Source organism: Amphiura filiformis, chromosome 15 (assembly GCF_039555335.1).
Source record: "Amphiura filiformis chromosome 15, Afil_fr2py, whole genome shotgun sequence".
In the NCBI taxonomy this organism is placed as follows: Eukaryota; Metazoa; Echinodermata; class Ophiuroidea; order Amphilepidida; family Amphiuridae; genus Amphiura; species Amphiura filiformis.
The window spans coordinates 29,348,177-29,376,046 of NC_092642.1; the positions used below are offsets into that span (position 1 = coordinate 29,348,177).

At 36.5% G+C, this 27,870-nt stretch overlaps 4 protein-coding genes across 4 annotated transcripts; 3 read left to right on the forward strand and 1 right to left on the reverse strand.

Annotated features, from left to right (window-relative positions):
- The first annotated feature begins 1,955 nt into the window (after positions 1-1,955).
- LOC140172181 (three prime repair exonuclease 2-like) lies at positions 1,956-3,873 on the forward strand. The gene is made up of 2 exons (XM_072195506.1): positions 1,956-2,256; positions 2,812-3,873. The coding sequence occupies exons 1-2, from the start codon at positions 2,083-2,085 to the stop codon at positions 3,295-3,297; spliced, it is 660 nt and encodes a 219-aa protein (XP_072051607.1). The 5' UTR covers positions 1,956-2,082; the 3' UTR covers positions 3,298-3,873.
- Positions 3,874-8,346: 4,473 nt separating this feature from the next.
- On the forward strand, positions 8,347-11,389 carry LOC140171475 (three-prime repair exonuclease 1-like). The gene is made up of 2 exons (XM_072194745.1): positions 8,347-8,558; positions 8,957-11,389. Exons 1-2 carry the CDS (start codon positions 8,358-8,360, stop codon positions 9,422-9,424), a joined length of 669 nt encoding a protein of 222 aa, XP_072050846.1. The 5' UTR covers positions 8,347-8,357; the 3' UTR covers positions 9,425-11,389.
- Positions 11,390-12,550: 1,161 nt separating this feature from the next.
- Positions 12,551-18,025, forward strand: LOC140171476 (three prime repair exonuclease 2-like). The gene is made up of 2 exons (XM_072194746.1): positions 12,551-12,914; positions 15,718-18,025. Exons 1-2 carry the CDS (start codon positions 12,741-12,743, stop codon positions 16,201-16,203), a joined length of 660 nt encoding a protein of 219 aa, XP_072050847.1. The 5' UTR covers positions 12,551-12,740; the 3' UTR covers positions 16,204-18,025.
- Positions 18,026-19,764: 1,739 nt separating this feature from the next.
- On the reverse strand, positions 19,765-22,249 carry LOC140171478 (synaptogenesis protein syg-1-like). The gene is made up of 2 exons (XM_072194747.1): positions 21,587-22,249; positions 19,765-21,391 (listed from the first exon to the last, which is right to left on the reverse strand). The coding sequence occupies exons 1-2, from the start codon at positions 21,875-21,877 to the stop codon at positions 20,429-20,431; spliced, it is 1,254 nt and encodes a 417-aa protein (XP_072050848.1). The 5' UTR covers positions 21,878-22,249; the 3' UTR covers positions 19,765-20,428.
- Positions 22,250-27,870: the final 5,621 nt, after the last annotated feature.

The window sequence follows — 27,870 nt, forward strand, 5'->3', positions numbered from 1 at the left end:
CCTGGTCAGCAGAGAAAGGAATAAATTCGGAAGACATGACTGTGTTGAAGGTCAGAAGTTTATTTGCAAAAATAATATTTATTGTAATATGCCTAACTGCTGGGAAGGGTTCCTAGCAAGGTAAAGTGAAAGAAACCCCAATGGCTATTTTGTCTGTTTAAAATAGAGTTCTATGGCCGACATAAAGTCATAATTATGACGTAATTTTGTTATTTATTAATTCATTTTTAGCAGAATTAATAACATAAAAATGGGCTGTGCCCGTTTCATGAAGAATAACGATCGATCTTACCCTTGATTTAACAGGCCTGTCAATTTCTTGGTATTGTTTGATATGAAAGGAGGGTATGATTGTTTTGTATTAGTTTAAGTATTTCCTAGCCTCTCTTAGCCACATGGTTGGCTACAAAAGACACAGAGTAGCCTATACCTTAGGATAAACTGGCATGAGTGCGCCGACCCCAAGTTTTCAACATTTCAGGATTGTTTCTGGACGGAGGTCGGGTGAAAAACAAAATTACGTTTACATGACTTTGTCGAAATTCGTCGTGTGACAAGAATGAGTGTTTAGATGACTAGGGGGAAGCTTACTTATTTGTGTCTTCTAGTTATCCATCATATACCCTAGGCCCTGCATAACGAAATTCAACAATATTCAATATCCAAAGCAATATCCTCACTACAATAGGCCCCCAAAACAGAACTCCCACCCCACATAATCGCAAATTGACACGAAAGCTTCATTCCATGAAGCATTTCTCTCGTATTTGATCATCTTCTACTCTTCCCTAAAAAATCATTATAATACCAAATCTAATCACCATGGAATTCACCATATCCCGTCCAGCTCACATTGGGCGCCACATTCCTTTTTTAAAGGAATTTTTATTTTATCTATGTCTTCCAGTATATCTGTATATGGATGATATCAAACCTGACAAAAACTGACTGCATGGGACGGAAAGCGTTTATTTCCAAAGACCACACCTGGTTGTTTACGAAATGTGATAACAGTGTAAGCAAAAAAGGCTTCGTGTTATAAGCCATAAGCCGTGTTCAGAGGTAATTTCGTGTTAAGCTAACACGAAGTTACCTCTGAGGTAGCTTAGTGTTAGCGCCCGTCTGAACAAGTCTCCATGTTATGACCTTGCGCTACCCCCGTATTACGGTAACACGGAGATAAGCTCACGTGTGATCATGCCTTTACAAAAATTGAGTAAAATGGTCACATGAACTTGAAGTACACTGTATTTTTTTATATTTCTCTCTACTTTACTATACGTAAATACAGTGAGTATTATTCTCTGATGTACCGGACTATGAAAAATCGGGTAGCTCACCTAACCAAAACTGCTCTTTTTAAGATGGAAAGTATTATTATTATTGCTGGAGTAGGGGCTGGCCTATATTAGTGTAGGTTACTTGCACAGTAAGTATTTTGGTAGTCTTGCTCAATGAAACAGTCATGGATAGATTTGTTTTCCAGTCTGGGATGTCAGATGTGTGATACCTGGGCAAACCCCATGGTTCAGCTATGGTACGAGAACTGCCATAGTTAAAGAAATAATTATAGTAATATTAAAAATACCAGGGATAATATGCGATTCCTTCTGTCAACACATAAAACACGGGCATAAAACAACATTGGAAGCGCAGTTTATGGCGTGATCCTTTTAAATGATGTTCAAATGAATATAGACATAAGGGCAATCAGTGATCGGAAGGAGACACAGATCGGGACACAGATGAAATTGTTGCATGATCATGATGATGCCAGACCAATGGTTGCGTGATACCAAACCTCGGCGACATTTTCCTTTGCAACTGATTACATGAACATGGTTAGTTTAGATTTGTATGTTTGCTAAGATAAGCAATAATCATAATATTGTGATGGTTCGTTAGGTATCAATACCTATTGGCAAATATCAATATCAAACGATTTAAAATAGCACTGGTAAAATACCCAAATAATGAAATAATGTTTATCTATAAAAACCAGCTGTCAGTTCACAACTAATGTAAAAGCAGCTTGGCAATTGTAGTTTGACATCCGGGCAATTATACTTGCAAACATTAATAATGGAGCAGATCAAAGCATTCATTTTTCTCGACATTGAAGGAACTGGAATCGATGGTGGCAATGAGATCATTGAAATTGCATTGGTGTCTATCCATCGTTCAGCTATTAGAGATGGCAATACCGACCCACGAGTTGTGGATAAACTTGTCATCTGTGTCGATCCTGGCAGGGAGGTAAGACCCCAATTACACCTTTACCTTTAATGTCTTGCTGGCTTTTAAAATAGGCTCCACCATTCTAGTTTATAATTGATTATGTCAAGATCCACGCAATTGTTCTAAACCGAGTGGGTGGGACTCGCAAGCACAACCATGTTAACATTTGGGGTCACTAAAACGTACGGACGGATAATGAATCCACTGTACCTGGAAGTAAACACAACGTTCAGTTAATTACAGGTCCTAAATCAGATCTTAGATGTGTTAGTTAATTCAGCTTGCATTTTTTTCCTTCGGGAAGTACATGCTTACATTACATACTGGTCATTCTGGGGGATTTGAATCTCATATGCTCGTGAATGTTTGGAGCAAAGATCTCTAAAGTAACACGATTTAAAGGTGGCCAAAGTAACACAATTTTGACATTGTGTCGGGAATTGTGTGACCTTGAAGAAATGCAGTCACCTTCCATAAAGAAATGTGTTGAGAACGTAAGTCTGAATCTTCGGCTGATAAATGGTGTTGTTTAAGAAATCCATTTTCATTATAATTTTTTTTATATTTTGATAGGTAGAATACAAGGAATCAGGCCTTACTCAATCGATGCTAAGTGAGCACGGAAAACGTATATTTGATAACAACGTAGGAAACCAGATCGCCCTTTTCCTGGAGCGCCAAGATCAACCTGCGTCCCTCATTGGTCATAATGGATACGAGTTTGATTTTCTGGTATTATCCAAGAAACTCAGGTCAGTTGGGGCTACCATTCCATCAGTCCGTTGTGGTGATAGCTTGGTGGCATTTCGCAAGCTTCAACCAGGCAAGCCAAAGGGTACTCCAGGTCGTCGTCTTAGTCCGTACTCCATGGATAGCCTCTACAGGGAAGCTTTCCGAAGTAACCGGACCAATTCTCACAATGCAGAAGCAGATGCCATTGCCCTTATGAAGGTTGTCATCAATGCTGGTATGAACATGTGCCAATGGTTCGATAGGAACGCTATTGAGAAGCTCCCACGCTTCGTTGGCAGATCATGCGAAAGACTTAATATCCCTTGAGAAGCCCCCAGACTTGTTGGCAGAACATAAAGACTGAATACATGTATTATAAAATGATTTCCGGATCGACCTTGCAATTACAATATGAGTCTGATTTAGCATTAATTCTTGAAACAACGTTTCTGTCTGTTTAACAGTTACCCTTCAATAGCCGAAATCAGGCCTGACCAAAATTGTGAATTGTTCACCCCGATATAGGACGCTCAAGAATTAAAAAAGTAGGTTGGTTGAGAATGTTATCGCGTAATTATTTTGTTATTTTATAATCAAGTGATCAAAGGTGATACTTTTCTTGATCTCGCTTTCGTACGTGATCGATGTTCACCCCGTCAAAGGCAGGATGATGCCAATTATAGGAATGGTCTATGGGCTATCCAAAGAAATTATGGTAGGTCCTTATATCACTCGAGTTCAAAAATTATGTCCGATGACCTAAATCGTGTAGGAAACGAGTTGGGCCATTGTTCTCTTTTTCAGGCAAATCAAGTTTGTACCGAGTAAAATTAACTTTTATGCTGTGCACTACAAATCTGTGATCACAAAAGAAAAAAAAGTGTCTTCCTGTGCTTTTAAATTTTTGTACCGGGGCCAGCAAAGCTGGCCTCGGTACTTATTAGTTGGATATAAAAAATTGTTGTTTCTAGGCTATGTATGAAACAGAAATTCATAAAGAAAGCACGTACCTGAATCAAGTTGTTTTGATGATGATTTATGCTTGTAATGTGTAAACATATAACTTGTGGTTGAACGGATATCACAAATATTGTGTTGATTTTGCATGGTAAGGTAAAATAGGTATATGTTTTAGGAAAATAATTTTTCTGAATGTAGACTAGGAAGTTTTGCTGGTTCTCTTCAGTAGAACACTTATCTTGGCAGGCTATGGGATCATGTGGGCAGACACACCGGGTACCATACATGCTTTGTGTGATTTCAGTATCTCAGTGTGTTGTATGGTGATCCAATATCTCTGGTGAGAGCTACCTGCTGAGTTATGATGACATATTTAATTTACACATCTTACTCTATTCATGTTCCTAGTGGTCTGTCTGTGGTGGTCTGTTATCTTAATAGCCTATGTGTTGGATAATTTTCAACTACATGTAACATGTTTGACCATGCAACATGCAGCTGCAGTAAACATGGTAAAAGTTGAATCCCTCACATCGAAGACCTGTAGGCCTATTAATAAATAAGCAAGATCACTGAATATTGGAAATATGTACATTTCCTGGTAACACGATGATGACCAAAAGCTATTGATGCACACATCACCTTCAAATATTTGGGTCTATTTTTATGATGACAAATATGTCACAACTAGAATGAAGCTTTAGGGCATAGGTCCTAAGTAATGATTGAATTTTTGTTACTAAGAATATTATCAGTAAACATTCAATTCTTGGCTTTCGGGTGCTATTTTTGGGTTCAGTTTTCGAAAAATAATATTTCTCGAAATTTTGCTTGTTACTTTGTATGCTTAAATTCTCAAAAAACAAAAAGAGCTATGAATGAATTAATATAAGGTGCGAACGTCGGTTGTTTTTAGGCCACAAGACCATTTAGCAATCCATGTATGTGGGGTATATGTGTAGGGGTGTTTGTACCCTAACAGTGTCTGCTTCCTACTCATGCCATCCAAACCTGGTGATAATAATATTTGAGTAGGAGGACATGTGAATTAGCGTCAACTAGGAATAATCCTTTTCACCATGATTACCACCAATCAACCAGTACTTCCCACCATCCAAAATCTCCCTATTTTGCCAGCCAACAATATCACATAATTATCAGAGATTACCCCATATGTTAAATTGCAAGCATCCAACCAAAGCCAATCAATTAGATGTACATCCTTGAATCACAATTGTCATTTTAAAACCATGTCTCGCCTGTCAAATATTACACATTACAAGCATCTTTCAGAAGGATTATTTAATCTTCACATGAAATCATTCCTGTCCCGGTACATCCCTTTTTAAAGGGTTTTTTATTATTTCTTTTCACATATTTAAAATAATGATAAATTTTAATATACTATTTCTTAGAGTTTAGAAATAAATAAATACAATCAGATTGCATGTAAACGATTGAATTCCATTCAGCCACTTTGGCATTGACCCAGCAAACACAAAACGTTTTCGACATCATTCGCAAAAGGTTATAAAATGTTGTCAGAAAACGTTTAAATGTCGGGTTATATAAAGGGTATATTAAGGGTATAAAACGTTTTCATAACATTAAAAACATTTTTGATAATCAACTGCTCAGCAAACACAAGATGTTTTACAGAAAACGTTTAAATGTCTGGTTATATAAAGAGTATAAAAATGTTTTTATAACATTCCAAAAACATTTTTGAAAACTTGATACAAAACATTCTAAACAGAATGTTATTTTGGGGTTGAAGAAATTATTTTGCTAAAAATGTTTGCCCAAAATATTTGCAATAACGTTTTAAAAACGTTTGCATGACCTTTATATAACCCGACATTTAAATGTTATTAAAACGTTTTGAAAAATACATTTTAAGAACATTTGGAAAAAACGTTTGCAAAAATAGTTTACATTAACATTTTGAAAACATTTTAAAAATATTGTTGTAGTGTGTTTTCATACCAAACGTTTTAAAACGTTTTGATGACCTTTATATAACCCGACATTTTAATGTTATTAAAACGTTTCTAAACCAAAAGCCAAAATATAACCAAAGTGGTTTTACGACTAGTTTACACAATTGACCATATTGTTGCTCGATCAATTTGTTTTATGCTATCAGAACAACAAAACACGATCGTAAGTGCCATGCATTATAAATTATCATGTATATTTTAAATATTTTTCCAAATAATTGTAAAATGATTTTGTTACAGCCTGTACAAACGTTGCCTTGTCCATTATTACAATAATTTATTTGAATAAACACTTTACTCTTCAATAGAAATACAAATAGAGTTGTTATTATAATTCAGTGCTTACAATGCCAAATGATAACTTCAAAAATAATTTTTGGCAGAAACAGTTTGGGCAGACACGTAAAAATATTCTTTTGAGAATGGTTATTCTAAAGAAATTATCGATATCTTTCTTTCTGAACCCCAACCAAGGCTCGTTTGATAACCATAATCAGGAGCATATTAAAGTAAAGTTTCTCAAATAATTAAGGAAGAATAAAAGATATTCTTTCCTACTTGCATGTTATAGTTAGAAGCGTTCGATGACACATTTGCATGAGAAAATAAAACAAAGAAAGGAACTGATATCCAAATAGTCATTTATCGTTATCATAATGCGGTGAGATAATAAAGAGTCTCTAAACCGAAACTATGCACTATTTACCGTATGTGAACTTTGGGTATTTTTGGTATTGCGCTATAACATAATCTTTGTCATACTTATTTCAATGTTTGCACATTATTGATTATACCAATTATATTATTGATAATACTTCGCAGTGATATAGTAATAAATAACTGTCAAACAGTAAACATTTACTTGAGTTAAAATGTGCACAAGTACCATACTGCAGTTACTGTCCGTTTTCCTATACACAATACACAGTGCTCTTACCATTGACGCGTGACCTCTACAAATAGTATATGTTAGAAGTATAGGCAATTGCCTAATTAACGTCACTGTGTGAAAAATAACCGGCCAATATTTAAAGTATTCTCTGAAATTCTAGAAAATATAGTTTTGTAACATGTCCTAAGTTTTTAGCTAATTTAGGTGTTTGGAAATATTCGCACTTTGGTGTTTTAGTGTATGTTATAGGTAATAGGACATTGCTTAGTTAACGTCACTGTGTGAAAAATAACCGGCCAATATGTAAAGTATTCTCTGAAATTCTAGAAAATATAGTTTTGTAACACGTCCTAAATTTTTAGCTAATTTAGGTGTTTGGAAATATTCGCACTTTTGTGTTTTAGGAAGGATATGTAAACGACAGATAACACCAAAAATGTCTGCAGCCATTAGGCCTATGCTTCTCATTTTCAAGAATGCTGGTTAACAATAAGCAGACTATTGTCTCATTTCGTAAACAAAAGCCGACACAGTATTGTTATCTTGCGTTTGCTTTATAATCGTTCACCCAACTGAAACTATAATACCAGCTCATTGCTCATTGCACAGGTAAAACAGAAACATGTGTAGTGTGGATTTAACCAGAGAAGATCTGATTTAACATAGTTGACCTGTTTTCAATGAGTGTTATCTTGGTTTAATAGCTTTTAATGGGATTTAAGTCCTGCAAAGGTCGTGGTGAATTTTACTGTAGACATGACTGCATCATGCTTGACCGAATAGAGAAATTGTGGTCCACTCTAAAAGAAAGCTTTTTTAAACTCCTTATTGCAAAATCATAACACAACTTCGAGATAGAGTCCAGAGTGCATGGTAAAGCCTAGACAAGAATAAGGAACTTCTTGTGTCATTAGTGGACGTTACCTGGGGCAAGCGTGTTTTGGAGGTGGTCATTGTGATTGACCACCAATAATACCATGCCTTCAAATAAATTGGTTTAATATCTCTACTAATGTACAAAATAACAATTAACAAATAGCCTAAATGCATTGTGTAAGTTTCATTTTCAACACATCATAAATGCTTGGGGGTGGAACAAACTTATTGCACACGGTAATAATCTATTGAGTATTATGTTTCTTGCAGCTTAAATTAACGAGTGTTTTGCATGGCAATGTAATATATTACACATGCGTATTTACGAAAACTGTGTCAAGAAAATATTGACATGTACAAGTTTACAACCAATTCCTGATGCCGAAGGTATGCTTCATTCTCTTTTCTGCCTAACATAACGTATGAGTTTATCGTCTACGTGACATGATGTGGACGTCAGCGCACGATAAACAATTATTGTCACGACAAAGCGTTTCCTCTTTGTTGCAATATTTATTATTTCATCGAATATGACTCATGTGGAAATTACCGGTGTCATACGCATGTTGCAGCATCTACTATGTCTACGTGATCACGCAATCATAATTTTCTGATAGTATCTGTAAGAAAAAAAAAAAAAAAAAAAACATTATCTGTTGATGAAGATGGCTGTAGCAAAGATTGAAACGTTCATTTTTCTTGATATTGAGGCTAGTGGTTTTGCTGCCAACAACGAAATTGCCGAAATGGCTTTTCTGGCTGTACACAGAGAGGCTATGGACCAGGCAGCAGGCTCCATTGCCCAACAACTCCCTCGAGTTGTTGATAAACTTGTGTTGTGCGTTGATCCTGGAGAAGAGGTAAAGAATTCATATTATTTCAGATTTTGTATAAATTATGCATAACGTTAGAGTACATCGGTTGGATTGTTTTTCACGATAATGAAACAGACGTAGTATTAGTTGCACTAAATTATCGGTGCTTCAAGACTTGCCAGTAACCTAATCTGCACCTTAACCTTAAATATTATCCTGAAACCCTGACAACGAGTGACGCAGAAGAAGCTGGAAGAGTTTTAGCTTACCAATAAAACCCGGGATAAAACATAACACCAAAGAACGTTCAGATTGTAATAATTAATAAGAATGTTTTAAACGAGCAAAAATCAGGCTATCCTCCAAATGGAGCCTGTTTTGGTTAATATCTTAAACATGATTATTGGACAGCCCATATTCCTCGTTTGAAACTTATTTTGCAGATAGCCTACAAAGAAAACCAACTGAGCCAAGCTCTATTGCAAGAATCTGGGAAAAGAGTATTTGACGACAAAATCGGGAAACTGATTGCTCAATTCTTTGAACGTCAGGCTCAACCTGCATGTCTTATCGCCCACAATGGATCGGTATATGACTTCGTGCTGTTGGCAAAGAAGCTTGCATCAATTGGAGTAGCCATACCAGATATAAGATGCGGTGATAGTCTACAAGCTTTCCGTAACACTGAGCGTGGAAAACCAAAAGGGGGCAACAGGTTGCCAAATCTGTACAGGAGCGCTTTTGGAAGATGTCAAGACAACTCTCATAACGCTGAGTCTGATGTAGTAGCGTTGATGAAAGTTGTTGTAAAAGCTGGTCCGAGGATAAGGATGTGGTTAGATAGGAATTCAATGGAAAAGCTACCAGCTTATAAATTCAAACCTCTGCCAAAACTAGGCCCGTATCAATAAACATCGTAACAGTATGCCCGTTTTACTGACCATTCATTCATTCATTCATTCATTCATTCATTCATTCATTCATTCATATTTATTTCCATAAAAATCATTAAATTACATAAAATATACAAACACGATACATATGGAGGAAAAGGCTGGAAGACCAAAAAGGCCTGAAAGTTAGCCTTTCCCAAAAATCAAATGAAATTAGCACAAAAAAACCACAAAAAAAACCACTTTACCATCTGACTGATATGATTGATTACTGATAAAAATAAGCAAAAACATTTCGTCTTATGTTATGCCATTTGATAAAACAATCCATGTCTGATGGATTGTCATTAAAAACAATTAATGGAATATGTTAAAATCCCGGGTTTAAATGAACATGATGAACAATCCATACCTGATGGCATGATGGCATGAACTGTATTGGCTAAAGAAACTTTTCCAGGGAAACTACCTAAGTATGTTGTACCACGTTGGAGTGAACCTTTACATTTAGTTGGTGTTGTAAATTCCGGTCGTAAATGTAAAATTGTTTTAAACAAAAAGTATAAGTAACTAATAATACTAACCCGTACACCGATACAAGATTGGGACAAGGAAAAAGTGAAGCAAGCGATATTTGGCATACACTTACACTGTAAAAAATATTTTACTCAACACTGAGTAAAAAGGTCACAGCTCAACAGTTGAGTAAAACATTGAGCTCCAATAGGTCACAACTCAACAAATGAGTAAAAATTACTCAATGTTGAGTAATTTTTTCAACAGTTGAGTTATGACCTGAATGAGCTTAATGTTGAGTAATTTGTTACTCAACTGTTCAGCTGTGACCTTTTTACTCAGTGTTGAGTATAACATTTTTTACAGTGTATGGGGCGCGTTTTCAATATTACGCTCTAAAACGATGTGATTCGAAAACGTCCAAATCTGCACAATTAAGTACCCAATTACATTGTATCATGTAAGGTTTGACATTTTGGGTAGGCCTACCCAAAATGCAGGCGCGTAGCAAGCGGGGGGACAGGGTGGACGAAGTCCATGGGCCCCGAGGGTTCAGGGGCCCCAAGCACAAAAGCGAAAATTAAATAAGGGCTGATAATGGAGAGCAGGGCCGGATTTTTATACCATTGGGCCAGATGGGCCCGGGTCCAGGCCAATTTTGGGCCCCCCAAATTACCCTATGCATCTTTCTTTTAACCCCAATAACAGCATGTTTTTGGTCAAAATAGGGCAAAATTGTACAATTTTCCGCGCTTCGCGCGCATTCAAATACCAGAATTTATGTTGATCTGGGGCCAAAGTAGTCTGAAATTGAAGTGAACAAAATAAGTTAAACCAAAACTTGGCCACTGACTTGAGTGCACATGCCTTCCTCGGCACGTGAGTTCGGGGCCTCCAAATTTTGGTAGGCTAAATCCCGCCCTGGTTAAAAGGGCCCGAACTGTTCCTTGTCCATGGGCCCCTGATGCTCTTGCTACGCCCCTGCCAAAATGTGGCATGTGATAAGGGCGTATATTGAATAAAGGGCACAAGGATTTTTGGCAAGTCAAATCCTGTTCATATATATATTAACCAACTTAGAATACAAATCAATAATTACAATTTACAAATTGCAACTTAACTGTTTGGCTACATAATAGAAAACATAAGTAAAATGAATTAAAATAAGGGAATTTTGTGGGGGTGGGTGAGTGTGTGTGTTCAAATTGATGTCTGGTTTATTTTGTGAGGACATCCAGAGACAGGAAAGTCTACCTTGCTTGTGCTTGCTTACAGTAGAATACAGGATGACTGGATGAGCACGATTTCCTTTCGGTTTGTCCTTGAATGTTGTTGCTTCGGGGTGTTCGTCTGTGGTGTGTAAAGTAGTGAGTTAGGACTTAGAAGTAGGAAGTTGTAATAAATGATGGTGTATTTTGTCTAAGTTATGTAACTTTGACAGAAAATAAAATGTCAATTCATATCTGACTGCACTGGGTAGGAAGTGTTTATTTACAAAGACGCACCTGTTGATCTAAATTAAATATAAGTGTAACTTTGCACTGTCGATAGCTTTCTCAACATTTATAACGCCCCACTTTTCAACTTTTCATACAAATAGTGCTCGATTGGCATTATGGCTATTCCACAAACACAATTTTTACTACATTGTATTAATTAAAGGAAGGAAACGCTTGTAAAACAATTCACGCCATTTCAAAAACATACTTGATAAACCATATACCAAAACCTAAAAATTAATTGGACTGATTAAAGTATAGATTTCCTACAATGTTATTATCAAAATTCAAAATTGTCAACCATAATTTACTGTGATCCAACAAAATGTTCATCTCCAACTTGGCTCTGTCCCTCTCTCTCCTCTCTCTCACTCAAATGCAAAGCACGGTAGAAATACTTTTGTAGTCAGTTCCACTTGGTTATACTGACAATCTCTATAATCTGCCATGATTGTTTTGTACATCAGCAGTAATTCACCTTTTCGGTAAATCCCATAAGCCTTTGCGAGTACATCTGAGAACTCGTCATTTGACGTCACGCCGATCTGCGCCGATGCGCACATCGTTTATCGAACATCGTTACTGCGCATTGCAAGTCGGCGTGACGTCAAATGACGAGTCCTCAGGTGTACTCGCAAAGGCTTATGGGATTTACCGAAAAGGTGAATTGTATGAAGTGATGTCATCGCCACCTGTCATTACATAAAAATGAACTGCATCGATAAAATACAAATTCTCGATTTTCTGTTTACCTTATGGGAAATCTATTCTAAACTTTCAATTAAGTTTTAGACATTAGGATAAGTTGGAATAAATGTTCTTGAAATGGCCTAAGTTCTTGATTTTCTGTTAAACTTATGGGAAATCTTAAAATAGTTTTCTTACCACTACTCCTATAATTAATATAATTAAAAATCATAAAGTGAAAGAAACGAGGTTGCAATGACTAATTTGCTAATAGTTGCATGATACCTTAAGCCAATGGTGCGTGATACCAATCATCGAAGACACAGCTGAACGAGTTTATTGTCAATGGTTGCATGAACTTAGTAGTAAGTTCCGTTTTGTGTGTGTACTCAGAACAAATGCGATGGTTCGTTGAGTATCATTTAAAAAGTGTCATATGTCAAATAATATACAATACGATTTAGAAATAGTGTTTGGAAACTACATCGGGAAAATACCCGAATAATGCAATACTGGTTGCATGTAAGTTCACAACTATTCAACAACGTCATATAACCAGCTGTCAGTTCACATCATCATAGTTTAACAGGCCTAACGAGTAGTTTGACACCCGACCATTACATGCAAACAAAATGGAGCAGATCAAATCATTTATTTTTCTCGACATTGAAGGAACTGGAATAGATGGTGGAAATGAGATCATTGAAATTGCATTGGTGTCTATCCATCGTTCAGCCATTAGAGATGGCAATACCGACCCACGAGTTGTGGATAAGCTTGTCATCTGTGTCGATCCTGACAGGGAGGTAAGACCCGTTGCACCTTTTTAAGCTAAATTTATACTCGATCGCCGAGCGATTGCGATTAAACGCTTTTGGAAAGCGATGGGCAATCGCCGACTTTTGCGATGCATCGCTCATCGCTTTTGCATTTATACTTTTCACGGCGATAGCGATTGCAGACGACAATTAAGAAAATTCTAAATGCCACGAAATACATTTTCAAAACATCAGTTGGTGTCAATAATTATTGCTTTGAATTAATTCATCACCAAAAGTTAATAATCGAGAAAGGTAAATTAATTAGCTAAATAATAGATCCAGTTGGCTGTACATGTATATGATTGGTTGACGCATTCACGTGTCAAGCAATATCGCGGGGAAGTTGAGATTTCTTCAACTTGCAAAAGCGACGTCGTTTTTGTCTCGGCGATTTGAATCGATTGATCGGCTCGACGCTCTGGAAATGTAAGTAAACAGTGAGCATGCGTGAGAATCGCTTTTCTGCAAAAGCGATCGAGTATAAATTCACCTTTACGTTTAATGTCTTGCTGACATTCAAAATAGGCTTCAGCATTCTAGTTCATAGCTGGTTGTTTGATGTGATCATATATTAATTTTTCGAACAAAAACATTATAATGTTCAATTATAGACCTGGACAATACCATCAGCTGCGTACTAATACACATATATTTTAAAGCTATTTTGAATATAAATTTTCTATATCAAATTATCTTTTTCTGCTTTTTTATGGTAATTTTTATTCTATAGACTGTACCTTTGTGTGCAAATTGAGGGCGCTATTCACATATATTTCAAATTAAATTAGCTAAATAATATGACTTATTCCTCACATTTCATGATAAAACTTGCTTAATTCGGTTCCATCACTGGGTAAATAATTAGAGCTAAAACCACTTTCTCCTTCACTCCAAATATTAATACCAACACACCACTAAAGCCCTAACTACCAGCAACAAAGTTATAGTGCTCCTGGAGCACTGTGTGTCGACGAAAACTCAATCAAACTACAGACCAACTTTATTTTTTTAATAATAACTCTCCTAATCCGAGACTGTTCCGCTTTGATAGTAAACTCTCTTCCAAATAATTATCAAGCTATGTAACGTGACTGTTGCGTCAATTATGATAGCCCCACCCCATTGTCAATTCAAATATGGTAGGCACATAACATGCATGAACCAGTTCTATTGTCATTTTGCGCGCCCGTTGGTTATGATCAATAGACTATCAATGAAAACCCATGTCAAATATCGCCTTGCTTGCTGAGATCTACATTGATTGGTCAGACTAAGTAGCCGCTTACACAAACGGCAAGACAGTGAGACCACGGACGTGATATATGGAAAACTCGTCTGACCCAGGATCGGTAAAAGTGAATTCCCACAAAATGCTGGGAACTGGAAGGCAACTTGCCTACAGATTGGAAAGGTCCATGTATCGAATTTATTTAATGTTATATAGTCTACATTACCAGTCGTTCTCCGTGGACCCGAGGGAGGGTCTAAATTTATTGTTGTTAAAGGGCAGGTCTATAGCGAAAACAACATCATATCATTGGCAAGCTAATATTATGAGGACAATGAAAATGACTCCTTTTTGAGAAAATAAGACGTTTAAAATTGATATTCCGCAAAAACCAACTTAAGCGGTGGGTTCCTTCGAACGAGACAGATTTGGCCTAGAAAACCGGTGACGTCATGAAATGAGATGTGCCCGCTGTAAGAAAAGGGACTATAAACGCTCTCAATGGACAGAACGTATACTGTTGCTGTTCACAGAAAAAAATTCCAAATTAAGTATTACAAATTTCATGGTTTTTAAACATATGTATAAAATCAGCCGCTTCTTTTGTACATATTAGACAATTGTGATATTACAATTCATATGTATATCAATATCATGAGAAATATTAGGCCTAAAAAATAAATACATAATTTGAGCTTAGAATGTTATCTGAGACTAGCATATAAACCGTGTTAGTCCACAAACTCATGTATCTGATTTCCCTGTATATTGCAATGCTATAGTTTCAGTTGGATGAAATATTACAAAGCAAACGCATAGTAACAATTACTGTGTGGGCTTTGTTCCCGAAAGAGAACAATAGCGTGCATATTGTTATGCAGCATGGTAAGTGATAATACAACTCATTGTTGCTAATGTCAAACTTGTCAAAGTGATTGTGATTGTATGATGAGAGCACGATAAAGTGTCCGCTTCATTTACCTACGTCATCAGTCAAACGGGGGAGAACACGTACGCTTCAAACGGGGGAAGAACACGTACGAGGCTGAACTTTACCCACACAATTTCTCCTTTTTCAGGAGAAATACGCAAAAAAAATTGCAACAAGTGTCAACTTGTAATGTAATAATTATTCTCTTCGAATAGAGATAAACTTGTTTTTGCTATAGACCTGCCCTTTAATGAGGTATGTACGTTTTACAAAAGTGTTGTTGTTTCAACCCTCTTTACAACATAACTCAAGAACCACAGGACCTAAAAAAGTATCATGTGATATTTGAATTTTTCTACACGCTCGCTGTGAATTGAGCAATGCAATTTTTGCAAAAGCTCACTACCATTCGCAAGATGCTGTGAACTACTTTTTTTCTGCTGCTTCGACCAACAATGCATCGTATACCCTTAAGGGGAATCGGAGGTTCATATTCCCGTGACATTTTTGGGGCAAAGGTAGCTATTACAATATACCTGGTGCTACCGGTTGATATTAAAAACGGCGTTGTTTAAGAAATTAATTTAGTTATTTTATTATTATTATTTTTATTGTTGACACTTTAATAGGTGGAATACAAGGAATCAGGTCTTACTCAACCGATGCTAAGTGAGAACGGAAAACGTATATTTGATGAAAATGTAGGAAGCCAGATCGCCCTTTTCCTGGAGCGCCAAGATCAACCCGCGTGTCTCATTGGTCACAATGGATACGAGTTTGATTTTCTGGTGTTATCCAAGAAACTGAAGTCAGTTGGGGCTACCATTCCTGAAGTCCGTTGTGGAGATAGTCTGAAGGCATTTCGCAATCTACAACCAGGCAAGCCGAAAGGTACTCCAGCTCGTCGTCTTAGTCCGTACTCCATGGATAGCCTCTACAGGGAAGCTTTCGGACGAAACCGGACCAATTCTCACAATGCAGAAGCAGATGCCATTGCCCTTATGAAGGTCGTCATCAATGCTGGTATGCAGATGTGCCAATGGTTCGATAGGAACGCTAGCATGAAACTCCCGAACTTCGTTGACAGATCATGCGGAAGACTAAATATCACATGAAAAGCTCCCATAACATAAAGACTAAATATTACATCTTGATTGCCGAATGACATTAATCCTGATACATTTATATATTCGCAAATAAAGTTCTTGTCTGTATACATAACAGCAAAAAAGAAGTGCAAGCAATGAAAATATGCACCTCGATTTCCCACAAACTGCATTTTTTTAATTGCGACTTTTTAATTTTTTTTTTGCAGAATTGCAGACTTTGGCTCTAGGTTAAGCGACTCTCCAAATCCGTGAGAAAAATCGCAATGTAACATTTTGTTCTCCATTTTTTCGGCAAAAACATATTTGAAGGTCTAACATGCGATTTGCGCAACAAATAACTCAATTACGCATTTCTGGCTCAAAATAGTGTAACACACGTACTAATGTAGTGAATTTACAGATAATAGTGTATTGCGCGATTGGACAACATAATGCATGACGACGTGTCACAATGGATTAAAAAAAGAACTTATAAAAAAAGAACACACAATTCGTGGCCCCCAGTATACTGCATTCATTTAAACCATAATGGATTAAATCGTTTAAACTATTACTGAATAAAACCTTTTGATGGTTAAAATTGCTCTGGTTTAAAGATTTATTATCCGTTTGGAGTCAACGTTTAAAGGAGATAAAGGGGTTATTTTTGCTTAATCCTTTAAACAGTGGCTAAGTTTCAATCTTTTAAACTTGTGTTAGAAGGGAGCTCTGTTTAAGTAACGCAGAGTTAAGAAAGTTTAAAATGTTTCAAGATTCTTTAATCGGCGAATTAGAGTGTAAGTATAAATGGGACAACGCATCCTGCACATGTACATATACACCACAACGGGGATCGATTGTTCGCTACAAAAGAAAACTGAATATAGTTAATAAAACAAAGAACACTTTACTTACCAAAAGTGTTACAATCAAACAAGACAACAAATAAATACGAATTCCTACCGACACTCAGCTCAACTTGAAAAACAACAACAACAATAACAACAACAACAACAACAACAAGGGAATGTGCCGGCGCGGGATGCAAATCACTACCTTCCGTTCACTAGACGGATGCCTTCACCATTCATTATACCACCAGCTCCCACTGATAAACGGTGGCTGAAACTGGATACTAATGTAGCCAGTGGAGGTATACAATACACGCAAACAAATAATACATAACGTAACTACACAAGTGCAGGAAATCAGTATTAATCGTTTTCCCAGCAACAAGTATAAAGTAGGTAATGGGGGTAGGTAAAATAGGGGTTCTTTGTGGAACCCTAAAGCTGTGAAGAACCTTATTTTTACTGCTTGAACCCCATTGAAGCCTTGAAGGTTCTTCAAGCGCACATGATTCGTGAACAAACCCTATGTCATTTTGAAGAACCCTTGAAGAACCTCTTTTTTCTAAGAGTGCACTTAGAATATGTTTGTTAGAGCAAAGATAACCCTAAGCCGGTAATGTCAAAAACAAATCGCTACAATGAGCAAAAATGTAGGATTTATTAGTCCAAGTCATTTGGGCGATTAATTGTGCATTTTATAGTACGCCAGGAAAAAATAGCGGGTGAAATGTATAAACGCTTAGTTCGCCTTTGAGCATTTAAAAAAAAATACTTAAAATAGGAATGTATTTTAGGGTGTAAGTTCAAGAAATACCCAGAAAAATATGTGCTAAAAATATGCTCCCCTCCCTCAAAAATCTTTGCATTCCCATTCATACCTTGGATACGCATAATTACGGTATTACACCACCCCTAAGACATTATGTCCCAATTGAGTTTGCAATGTGTCTTCTTGCGAGACATGTTTGTCTACATGCTACGTGTATTACCAGTTAGTGTACAAAAACCGTTGAACCAGAATCATCAGCAGTAGCACAATTATCAATTACATAAAACTTGGAATAGTATATAGTAATCAGTATGAACTCTACATTGTCGTTACATTCAGCAGGTCAAATTTTCTGGTTCATGGTGGATGACTCATTGAATTTTAACAATCCGCACAAGTTCACTTATATCTGGCTGGTAATAAAGTTGAAAAAATCTTTAACAAATTTATTTTGTTAAACATACCATTGTTACTTACTTTGGAGTTTGTATTATTGGTTTTCAATGTCGCTACTGACCCGTAGTGTGTACATGTATCTGTATAGTGATATATTCCGCTTTTAATTATTTTACATGTAAACGTATTATAAATGTGTCATTGAAATTGAAATTGAAAATGAATGCTTTTGCTCAACAAATAATAATAATAATATAATACTTTCCATGATTTAAGTCTGAAACGTAGAACTACTTATAAAACTTAGAACAGTCTATTTCTTTATAATGATCATATACACTGCAGTCCTCCACTTGCAATATTATATACAATGCTTTTGCTAAACACAGATCAAGTTTATAGTCTACATGCCTGCTGTTGCATTTTTCAGCTACCCCGCTACCCGCATCAAGCTTACCGCATCTAACGTACTCTCATGGACTTGCCAGAGATAACCCAGGATTTACTCATCATGCAGTTATTGTTAACTACATGTACATGTATGCACACAACACAGGGGCACTCACATAGGTAATTGACCCGTACTAGTAGCGCTGTGCTGTGGGTATAGGAGATGAACTAGTTATCGTCATATATCAAAAAGTATAAAAGCTCTGATTTTATTACTTGCTCTATGTTTTAATTACTTATTCGTTTCAAAATATCTGAATTTTTAACCCGGTACAAGCTTTAATAACGGGGGAGCGTGCATTTGTATGAGAAAGGAAATCTACCATCTTATCCAAACTCCCGTGTTAATCCAATGCACATTTTGCTTCACCGGGCCGCCCTGACTTGGTCGCGTTTGGAAGAGGAGTGCCACAATACCGTAATAGGTACAAATTTAGTACTTTCTGTCAATCAAGTATGGTTTATTTTCTACATGTCAATTTTTAAATTAGTAGCATAGTCCTTATAATAACGGTGGAGCGCCTTGATGAGTAAATGATAGCAAACCAGTGAAAATCCCCAAAACTCAGTCAGTGGAGCTCCACCCGTACATGTCAATAGCGTCATTATCGATTGGATTAGTCGACCGTAGCGGACAATTCGATCGCTCATTGGATTAATATTATCACGTGGTAAGAAATGTGCATTGGACAATCGATTGCTATAATGGTTTAGTACTGCATATTTCGGTTTAGTCTTCACTAAGCGGGTTTATGTCTGAAAAGGTCACGGTGAATTTGCCGTGGACAAAACTGCACTATGTCTCATAAATACGGGCCTACAGTTTACAATTACTCCGGTCTCACCATTGCGAGACTCGTTCAGCAGTTCCTTAGTTGCGGAGTAAAGTAATGGGAGGATCTAAACAGCTGAACAGAAATAAACAAACCAAAACCAAAACTTCTGTAGGTATGAGCGCTGAGTCCGGTAGAGCTGGATCCGTGGTGAGAGGTGAGATTAGATTTCAGTTCATGAACATGTCGTCGGCTGTATTCCATAGTGGCGTATAGTGATTTTTGGTCATTTTTTTTAAATTGGCACATATGTTTTTTAATGATGTTCTCTTTCATTTTTCTAAGTCTCATCAGTCATAATTAGCTAATTAATTAGTAATTAATTAATTAAATGTGGCGTATAGTTACAAAGTGACATTTTTTGTATTCCATAGTGGCGTATCGACCATACGCCACTTTTTATACACATTTTATAATTATGAAATATCGGCAAAAATGAAAAACATCGTATGTCATAGTGGCGTACACGTATCGGACCTATACGCCACTATGGAATACGAACGACGAAAAGTAACGCCATAGGGATTACACGGCGACCGAGGTGGCGTACGGTTAACGTTAGGTTAGGGTATTGCGTTTTGTTTGTTTTCCATAGTGACGTATAGTTTTATTTTCAGTTTGCCAGCAATAGTATGTATTTATTTCTTTTGAAAAATATATAACAATAAAATCTATTTAGTTTACTACAGAAATTTCACATCATTTACAAAATATAATGAATGTCTGATTTACACAACTCGATTTCTTCAGATCCTTATTTATTCGCGGCGCCCCACTATACGCCACTATGGAATACGGACGACGATGTACTTTTCATGAAATAACATAATGTCCCAGCTATTGACTGCTTTTACATCGGCTTCTAAATTTTCCGCATCGAGAACTATGAAATTGTATCACTATCGCTGTCCCATTGAACCGTCGTCACCGTAGTCTATAGTCCTGAAGGCGTCTTAATCCGGAATGTACGCTGTACTTGTATCAGGCCCATATCCGACACCTTCAAGGTCAAGCCCGGATCTTGATATCGCGGACTGGGTATTCATAGGAATTGCAGGACCTGTGATGGTCCGTGTTGTAGACTTCTTTCTTGGAGCAGGTAAATTGTTCTGAATGATACACGTAAGTCTTCTTTGCTGATGTTTCCGCCAGCAATAATAGAAGACCATCAAGATAAATACCACACCAAGTAGGATCGCCAGCAGGATTGGACCCACAACTTGCGCGAGACTCTTACCTGGTGTGGCTGGTGTAACCGTGACATTGTAAGTGCCTATACCGATACCGACTTCATTAAAAACTTCACACCGTAGGTACGCCCCACTATCTTCACTACTAAGATCAGGTATCACTAACGTAGCTCCGCTATTCTCTAATCTTACTCGAAACCGGTAGTGCTCCTCATAACCAACTTTATACTGATTATAGTACCACTCGTAGGTAAACACGTCTGGATTGCTTTCGGCAGAGCAATCATAGCGACCAGTTTTACCAGTTGATGTAGCACCTGAAGATTCGATCTTCACAATTGGTTTATATCTTACGCTCAAAGTCAAGGAACAATATGGAAGAGTTGAACCGACCGCCACACAGGTATATTCTTGCTCGTGGTCTGAAGGATGCGCAGTAACAGTTGACACAATGGCTTTGGACGCAAAATCTGACATGACATCACTACGGGTTAAATCCAAACCATCACGTCGCCATCTTAAATCCAAGCTCGGATCTTGCGATAAGCATAGCAATCTCCCTATATCACCTTCTATGAGTTCGATGCCATTTTCAGCCAAACAGCCTGGTGTGCCATCGCTTTTGATCTCGATGACATCGATGTAGGCAGGTTTGGATTCGAACTCAAGGTCAGAACCGTCCCAGATGAGAACGCAACGGTATTCGCCTTTATGTTCAATGGTGACCTACAATATAGAAACAAATAAGAATGGTGTCATTGGTGTACCCTGCTCTTTTTCTTTCCAATGGTAGTATGGTTACTTGCATGGTACAGTAGAAATTGTAACGATTCAAATACATAATGACAAACGTATTTAAGTTTCAAGTCTGCAATATATCATCTCTTGCGCCTAAATGTATGAAAGCCACAGTTATCTTACCTGCTTAATTTTAAGGTTATACTCTCTATGGAATGGTTCTCCTACTATATCAAAACTCTCTGTCTGGGACATAGGGACATCATAATCAGGTCCAATCAACATAGTTGTGGAAGGAACTCTCCAGTAGACTTTAGCACTATATGACCCAGCAAAAGAACACCTCAATATCAGCTCATCTCCCTGGATGACTTGAGCATCCGATGGTTCCTCAGCAAAATATTGTGCTGTGGTTAAAGATGGTAGCAAAGACACTAACAGAAGAAATATTTGTCGAGCAGCCATAATGGTCATGTTTACAAGCTAAACTATGCGGAATATTGTATGCCAGCGTTTTATTATTAAGTACCAGCAGCTCGAGATACTCTATCTGAAATCACAGTTTTACATTTACACTCTGACATTTCCTTAATCGTATCGTATCGAAGATATGTAACCGGTACACAGCGCTGTGGTATCGCTATATTCAGTAAATCGCACACAAATCGTCCTTGCAATCATTCCACTACATTCCGATATCCACGTTAATAGTAATTTTAGTGTCAAAATAAGCTAAAATATTTGGAACTTGTCGATAAAATGCTTCGCAGATTCATTCAGAATATGACAATAAAAAATAATAAATTACGAAGGCGGTGGTTGGTAGTATGTGTGGTAGCAGTAGTGTATTTTCAATAGGTGACGTCATCGACTTCGGGTTCATAGGCATTGGAGAGTGACCCTGACATAATTACCATAACAATATACCACACCACTTTACTGTGAATGTGGTAAAAGGCACTTCGATGAACATGAACAAGAACAACATATTGTTATCGAGTCGCAAATGACTCAAGGCCAAAAACGCCTTTTACCTAAGTTCACTTCAGAATACACAACAAAACACATGCACTGTTTGTTTGAGTTTACAAAATTAGAATCTTTAACCCCATGTGAACTACCTGTCCAGGGATGCAAATTGTGCGGGAGCGGGGAGCACCGCTCCTAGGAAATGACAGTCAAAATTGAGGAAATGATGCCTTGAGAAGAAAAAAGAAAGAGGGGAAAAGGAGGAAGGGGAAGAAAAATAAAAGAAGAGAGGAAGAAGAAAAGAGGAAAGAAGAAGAGGAGGAGGATGCAGCAGAGGAGTGAGGTATTAGATGACGAAGAGGGAACATATCTCAGCAAAAGAGGCCGTGAGGCAGTGAAGCCACTAAATGGAAGTGAGGAAATCTCAAGACACTTGTTGTGCAAAATTTTGAGGAATTCACATGATTGTTCAAGAAATAAGAGCCTTAGAAGAGGAAGGTATTGGTGTTAGAATATGGAAATTGGTAAATGCATATTTGAGGAAATTTACATTTCATTTCGGCATAACTACACAATACCCACCACACCATGGGCACAGCTCTGAGCTGCTTCAAAGGGAATAGCCCCCTCAATTTGATATTTTCTTGTATTTTGACAAATAATCCCCCTATAGTCACATCATAATTTCTTTTACATTTTGGTTCTTGGACAAATGTCTTCAACGAAGCGCCATCTATCTAGTAGTTGGACAAATATTCCCCCTACATTCACGACATGGCTTTTGGGATTTTGGTATTTGGACAAATAATTTCAGACAGAGAGGGTGTGTTGGTTGAAAACAGCCCGACGGTGTTGGTCGGCGTAGACGCAGTGTCTTCAACGAAGCGCCATCTATCTAGTAGTTGGACAAATAATCCCCCTACAGTCACGACATGGCTTTTTGGATTCTGGTATTTGGACAAATAATTTCAGACAGAGAGGGTGTGTTGGTTGAAAACAGCCCGACGGTGTTGGTCGGCGTAGACTCAGTTGAAAACTCATTATTTGAGTACGTCCAAGGTTCCACACCATGGGCCATTAACCAAGTGCGTCCATGTCCAAATAGGATATGCACGCAATTCTTGGTTTTATGTTGGCGCAGTCGGCGCAGACGTTGTTCTGAATTCGATAGAGGGCTTATAGGTCTTGGTTTTATGTTGGCGCAGTCGGCGTAGACGTAGTTCTGAATTCGATATGGGGCTTTGAAAACAGCATGCTTCTTAACAGGACATAGACACACTTGCGTGTAGGTCTTGGTTTTATGTTGGCGCAGTCGGCGCAGACGTAGTTCTCAATTCGATAGAGGGCTTATAGGTCTTGGTTTTATGTTGGCGCAGTCGGCGTAGACGTAGTTCTGAATTCGATATGGGGCTTTGAAAACAGCATGCTTCTTAACAGGACATAGACACACTTGCGTAAACACAATGCACGACTAAACATAATGTATGAGGGAATGCCTCGTTCTAACAAGAAAGCCCGACTGCGCGTTGGGACGAGAGACCTTATTTTTGTAGTATATTTAGAATCAATCGTATCAAATTTTTACTTGAGTTGTAAAAACCATAAAAAGAGTCTCAATCAGTCTCATTAATTTTTATGTATTTTGCTGTTTGTTGATATAAGAAAATATGTAATAGTAAGTGCAATGCATCGCAACAAGACCAAAGTCATATAATTTGGATTCTATTATTTTTTAGAATGTAGTTCAGCCATCAATTCGCGGGAGAATTTTCCCAATTTTAACGTGATAAAATGGACTTTACAATCCATACCCGATGACCCCCCTTTTTTTTTTTTTTTAGTTGCGGCTACCCAATGAACCCCTTTCTTTGGTTGCGGCTACCCATAACCCCTTTTTTCTATAATAGCATCATCTAAATGCAACTAAACAATGCAGAAACCTGTCCAATTTGGCTTCATTTTTTCACAATTATGCCGAAAGTTTCAAAATTTTGCTACATTTTGTCACAATTTTCTACCCGATGACCCTTTCTTTAAATCTTATACTCGATGACCCCCCTTTTTTATTTTGTTTGTACCCAATGACCCCCGTAGTTTTAAAAATAACGCTTTGTACCCGATATGCCCCTACTTCGCGACTCCCGTAGGCACATACCCGTCACTTCCAAAATTGAGTGCCCCCCCCTCCCCGAGGTTCAAGTTGGATATGGTATACAAATGTGACTCAAAGACAGAGATATACCATATACACAATTATTGTTTAATTCTTGATGGTTTATTGATAGTAATAACAAAATATACTTACAAAATTGGATGCAAATATAAGTGAGATGATTGTAGTCATACAGTTATAACAAGATTAGAATGTACACGAATTTGTTTGCCTTATTAAGAAATACAGAAAGGTGTACAATAGAGTTGATAATGGTAATCATGGCTATGTGTCATTCTTTTGAAAATATGCAAGCTTCATAAGCATGTAATTGAAGATTCCGCATGTTTTGAAGGTGATAATGATACTTTTTTGATAATTTTGGCTATGGAGCACGGGCCCAAAACGGGGAGGCTGTATATTGCACGTCCCACGGCTGGTACCAGAGGATGATTTAAGCACTTCCCAGCAAGTCTTGCGGTTAGCATAGCTGTGGGCGTGAACATGACACCACTGCCCGCCCACTGCATACACACGTACACGTGCATGGTTAAATTTGAATTTGGACAGATATATTTACAATAAAAACACCTTCAAAAAGTTGGCCGATTTCACATTTTATGTTATCTTATCTACAGAAGGTGTGATTTATCCTTCGTGCATACATCACTTTACATCTGAAATCGACCAAGTTAAATAATGACACACGGACAATTCTTAAACAACATCTTTTGCACAGAGTTCAATGTGATTTGAAAAATATAGTGGCAGTTGAAACTCAGAGGATGATTTTTAAAAGCACTTCCCAGCAAGTCTTGCGGTTAGCACAGCTGTGTGAGTGAACATGACACCACTGCCCGCCCACTGCATACACATGTGCATGGTTAAATTTGAATTTGGACAGATATATTTACAATAAAAACACCTTCAAAAGTTGGTCGATTTCACATTTTATGTTATCTACAGAAGGTGTGAATTATCCTTCATGCATACATCACTTTAGATCTGAAATCGACCAAGTAATAATGACACACGGGCAATTCTAAAACAACAACAGCAGAGTAAAATCTTTCCCTTACTCAACACCGGGTAATTTTACTCAATTCATGTGATGTTTGGTTTATAATGTGATTTTTGGTTTACATTGTGATATTTTGGTTTAAAATGTGATTTTGATCAAAAAATTAGTTTTTGGTCTAAAATGTGCTTTTTGATCAATAATTTGATTTTTTTGTTGGTCAAAAATCAAAAATGTGACTTTTGGTCAAAATTAATGTGATTTTTGGGTTGGAAGGTGTTTTTGGTCAAAAATGTGATTTTTTTTTGTATGTATGATTTGTTTTCCTTTTCTAAAACATCTTGTTTTAAAATTGGGAAACAAATGATAATGACGTAGATATTCATTTGTTTTATTCACATTATCAAAATAAAAAAAATGCGGACAGTCCTATATTGCATAATATGTATTTCGATTGAACATCTGCATTTTGTACCATTCAAAGAACAGTAGTTTTAGCTAGTAGTAACTATACAGTTAATATTGATGAGAATTTCAATAATATGATATTGGAATTAAATTCATAGTCCCTCTTTAAAAATAAAATGTTATCAATTTCAGACAATTGAGGCTCGATTTAGGGTATTACACCCCTGGCCAATTTTGTGCCTATTTTGCATTTTTCTCAAAAAATTATAGCGCATTGGTGAAAAGTAAGACATGTATATTATAGGGGCAAGGATTACAACTACTGCACTGAAAATTCAGCAACTCAAGCCAAGTAGTTATTGATTTATTGATCAAATATTGGGTTTCCCTCATTTTTGACTGTAACTCCACAACTGTTGTCTGTGCTGTAATAAAATTTCCAGTGCAGTAGTTGTAGTCCTTGCCCCTGTAATATACATATCTTACTTGTCACCAATGCGCTATAATTTGGAGAAAAATGCAAAAATAGGCACAAAATTGGCCAGGGGTGTAGTACCCTCTTAAGGAAAGTTAAAAATGAGAAAGAATCCTCACTTTGCAGTTTTTTATGTTTCTTATTATTTTGTGATGATAAAAGTAAGACTATTTTAACACTTTAGAAATTTCTCGTTTGTTATGTTTCTTATTACTTTGTGAGGAAAAGTAAGGAATTTTTGTATTACTTTGGAAATTTTTCACTTGTTATCATCATGTTTTGTGATGACAACAGTGAGAATTATTTTCATCATTTCGCCAACTTCTCATTTGTTATGTTTAACGTTTCTTATTATTTTGTGAGGAAAAAGTGAGGATTTTTTTATCACTTTGGAATGTTTTCATTTGTTATATTTCTTATTAAAAAAAAAAAAAAAAAGTTGTTCATTACGACGCCAATTTTTCATTCATTTTTAAAAATTATTTTGTGATGAGATACGTGAGGATTTCTATCACATTCGAAATATAATTAGATATGGCACGATTTGGGGGAGAAATTTTGGCACCTATTTTTGGACATCATAATAATTCATCACTTTTTTCATCACTTTGAAAACAATATTACAAAATGCAATCAAACAATATCAAGGCATGGAATAATAATATTAAATTTCTCAATCCATGGGCTTAAAGCAACATTGTACATTATACAGAAAATTTTAAAAAAATCCGAAGTAATTTCAAAATCTTTTTTTCCATACAAAATAATGTGAAACGTAACAAATGAAAAATTTGCGAAGTGATGAAAAAATCCTCACTTTTGTCATCACAAAATGATAGAAAACATTAAAAATCAAAAATATAAAAGTAGTAAAAAATCCTCACTTTTTTTCACCAGAAAAAATATAAGAAACATAATAAATGAAAAAAGTTTGCAAAGTTATGACAAAATTCTCACTTTTTTCCTCACAAAATATTAAAAGACATTAAAAAATTCAAAATGTGCAAAGTGATGAAAAACTATCACTTTTCCTCACAAACTATAAATAAGAAACATAACAAATGAAAAAATTACAAAGTGATGAAAAAATCCTCACTTTTGTCATCACAAAATAATAGAAAACATTAAAAATCAAAAATATAAAAGTAGTAAAAAAATCCTCACTTTTTTTTCACCAGAAAAAATATAACAAACATAATAAATAAAAAATTTGCAAAGTTATGACAAAATTCTCACTTTTTCCTCACAAAATATTAAAAGACATAAAAATTCAAAATGTGCAAAGTGATTAAAACTATCACTTTTCCTCACAAACTATAAATAAGAAACATAACAAATGAAAAAAATTACAAAGTGATAAAAATCCTCGCTTTTTTCCTCAAAAAATATTAATAAGAAACATACCAAATGAAAATATTTAATACAAAGTGATAAAAATTTCGGGT